At 39.0% G+C, this 2,251-nt stretch overlaps 1 protein-coding gene across 1 annotated transcript; it reads right to left on the reverse strand.

Annotated features, from left to right (window-relative positions):
* Positions 1-374: 374 nt before the first annotated feature.
* Positions 375-1,313, reverse strand: LOC127681113 (olfactory receptor 51A7-like). The gene has a single exon (XM_052177063.1). The coding sequence runs from the start codon at positions 1,311-1,313 to the stop codon at positions 375-377; it is 939 nt and encodes a 312-aa protein (XP_052033023.1).
* Between the last annotated feature and the right edge of the window lie 938 nt (positions 1,314-2,251).

Here is a 2,251-nt window from a genome sequence, read left to right on the forward strand (position 1 = left end):
GGGGGAATCAAGATAAGACACAAATACAGAGATGTTAAACAGCTCAAGTGTCTTTTCGGCTTCAGCCAGACACAATGAAAAACCACATCTTCTAGATTTTCTTTAGAAGATTGTGCAAATTCTTATTCTTATTCTTATTTTGTGCCTAAGGATAGATGTCTTCAACCATCCAATAACAATGAAAGGACTCATAGAGGTTCTATAAAATATGAAGCCTCTTCCTTCTTCAAAACAGAAAAGCAATAGTAGTAATTGATGAAACAAACTATAGGACTATGAAGTAAATGGAACAATCTCCTTTAAGGATGAAGCAGTTTTGTCTCTCTAAAGTAGCTTATTGTACAGAAAATGCAACTTCTAAGAACATTGTTCTATTACTTAGAATGCAGATGCAGTTTTTCTAAAACTTTTACTCTAATCTGCCTAGTTTTAACACAATACACAATGGGATTCATCAAAGGTGGTACCAGCAAGAAAGCATCTGCTATAAGAGTCATAACTAATGGAGATTTATGCTTTGCAAAGCGATGCATGGTAGCTAAGGTGATGATAGGGACATAGAAAATGAGCACAGCACAGATATGGGATACACAGGTATTGAGAGCTTTGAGCCGCTCCCCATGGGATGCAATACCCAACACTGTTTTCAAGATGAAGACATAGGACACAGCAATGAGCACACTGTCTGACATCATGCAGAGTGCAACAAACAGCCCATAGTAAAAGTTTATTCTGTTGTCAGAGCAGGCCAGCTTCATGACATCCTGATGGAGACAATAGGAATGCGACAATAGGCGTTTATTGCAGTATCTGAGTCTCTTTAAAGTGAATGGAAGGGGAAGCACCAGGAGAATACTTTTCACAGCAAAGGCTAGCCCAATTTGCACAACCCTGGAGCTTGTGAGGATAGCACTGTATCTCAGGGGATGCCGGATGGCTACAAAGCGATCAAAGGACATAATGAGGAGCACTGAAGATTCCATGTCTGTGAATCCATGGATGAAAAATTCCTGGGTGATGCAGGCATCAGCAGAAATCCTCATGGCATTGAACAAGAATATTCTTAGCATAGTGGGGATGGAGGAGAAAGATAGACCTAGATCAGAGAAGGCCAACATGGAGAGGAAATAGTACATGGGCTCATGCAGAGAATGCTCTGTTCTGATGACACAGAGGATGGTGCAGTTGCCCAGGATGGCTGTAAGGTACATGAGGCATATAGGGATGGAGACCCAAATGTGCATATGCTCAAGGCCTGGGATCCCAATCAGTAGGAATGAAGAGATTTCAACGTCGGAGGTATTGAGAATCATCACAAATATATGCCTTGGTCAGCTGCTGCAGGACCTACAGTGCTGTCAACAATAAAAAATATTATCTTTTAGTTGTAATTATTACAAAACACAAGTTTAATTTAAAAAGCCAAATTAGGAGATAGAATATGTAACCTTTAAAAAATATGGAATAGAGTTAAACAATTTCTTCATAGTATTTATTTAACACCTTTACATTATTCAAATACAGATATTTATTTTAATTTTCATATATATTTCTAATTAACTGTAAAGCTAGAAAGTACAAATGTGTTTTGAGACTTCCATTGACAACAACCAAAAATCTACATCTTGCTTTATGTATTTGCACGCACGTGCGCGCGCTGCCACATATCTTTGCATGCATATGGAGACCAGAAGTCAACATCAGATGCATTCCATCATCTCTTTCATCTTGCTTTTCCAGATAAAATTTCTCACTGTATCTGGAGTTCTCCACTTCAGCTAGACTAGCTGACAAGATATCCTCAGGAATCTTCTCCTCAGTCCTCGGATTGTAGACACATGCCTCCATGCCCAGACGTGTGGAGTAGAGAACTGAATCTAGGTCCTTGCATTTTCATAGAAAGCACATTGGTGACAGCACTATCTTCCCAGCACCTCAAACTACATGTTTTAAGATACAGATTACATAAATTAAATGTAAGAGTGCATAGCATGGAAGAGCTCCCTGAAGTGTTCATGTATTCACACAGGCCACAGTTTTATGGGAACAGAGAATCAGAAAAGACCCACAGAACTGAAGAAATCTGATGTTACTGACAATCTTATTCCACGCATTCATCATACATTGTCTTTTTGGCACAGGTTATGTGACTGTTAAGGGGTCTTACACATAGGTGTGAAAATGAACTCAACTATTTGTTGTAAAACATAGGGGCCTTTGATATTTTAAAGAAAAAAGGGGAGCAAGAAGT

This window comes from Apodemus sylvaticus, chromosome 1, assembly GCF_947179515.1.
Source record: "Apodemus sylvaticus chromosome 1, mApoSyl1.1, whole genome shotgun sequence".
In the NCBI taxonomy this organism is placed as follows: Eukaryota; Metazoa; Chordata; class Mammalia; order Rodentia; family Muridae; genus Apodemus; species Apodemus sylvaticus.

Bases quoted from the DNA above. Each gene is read 5' to 3' on its own strand.
- LOC127681113 (XM_052177063.1), bottom strand. From the start codon at position 1,313: ATGATTCTCAATACCTCCGACGTTGAAATCTCTTCATTCCTACTGATT.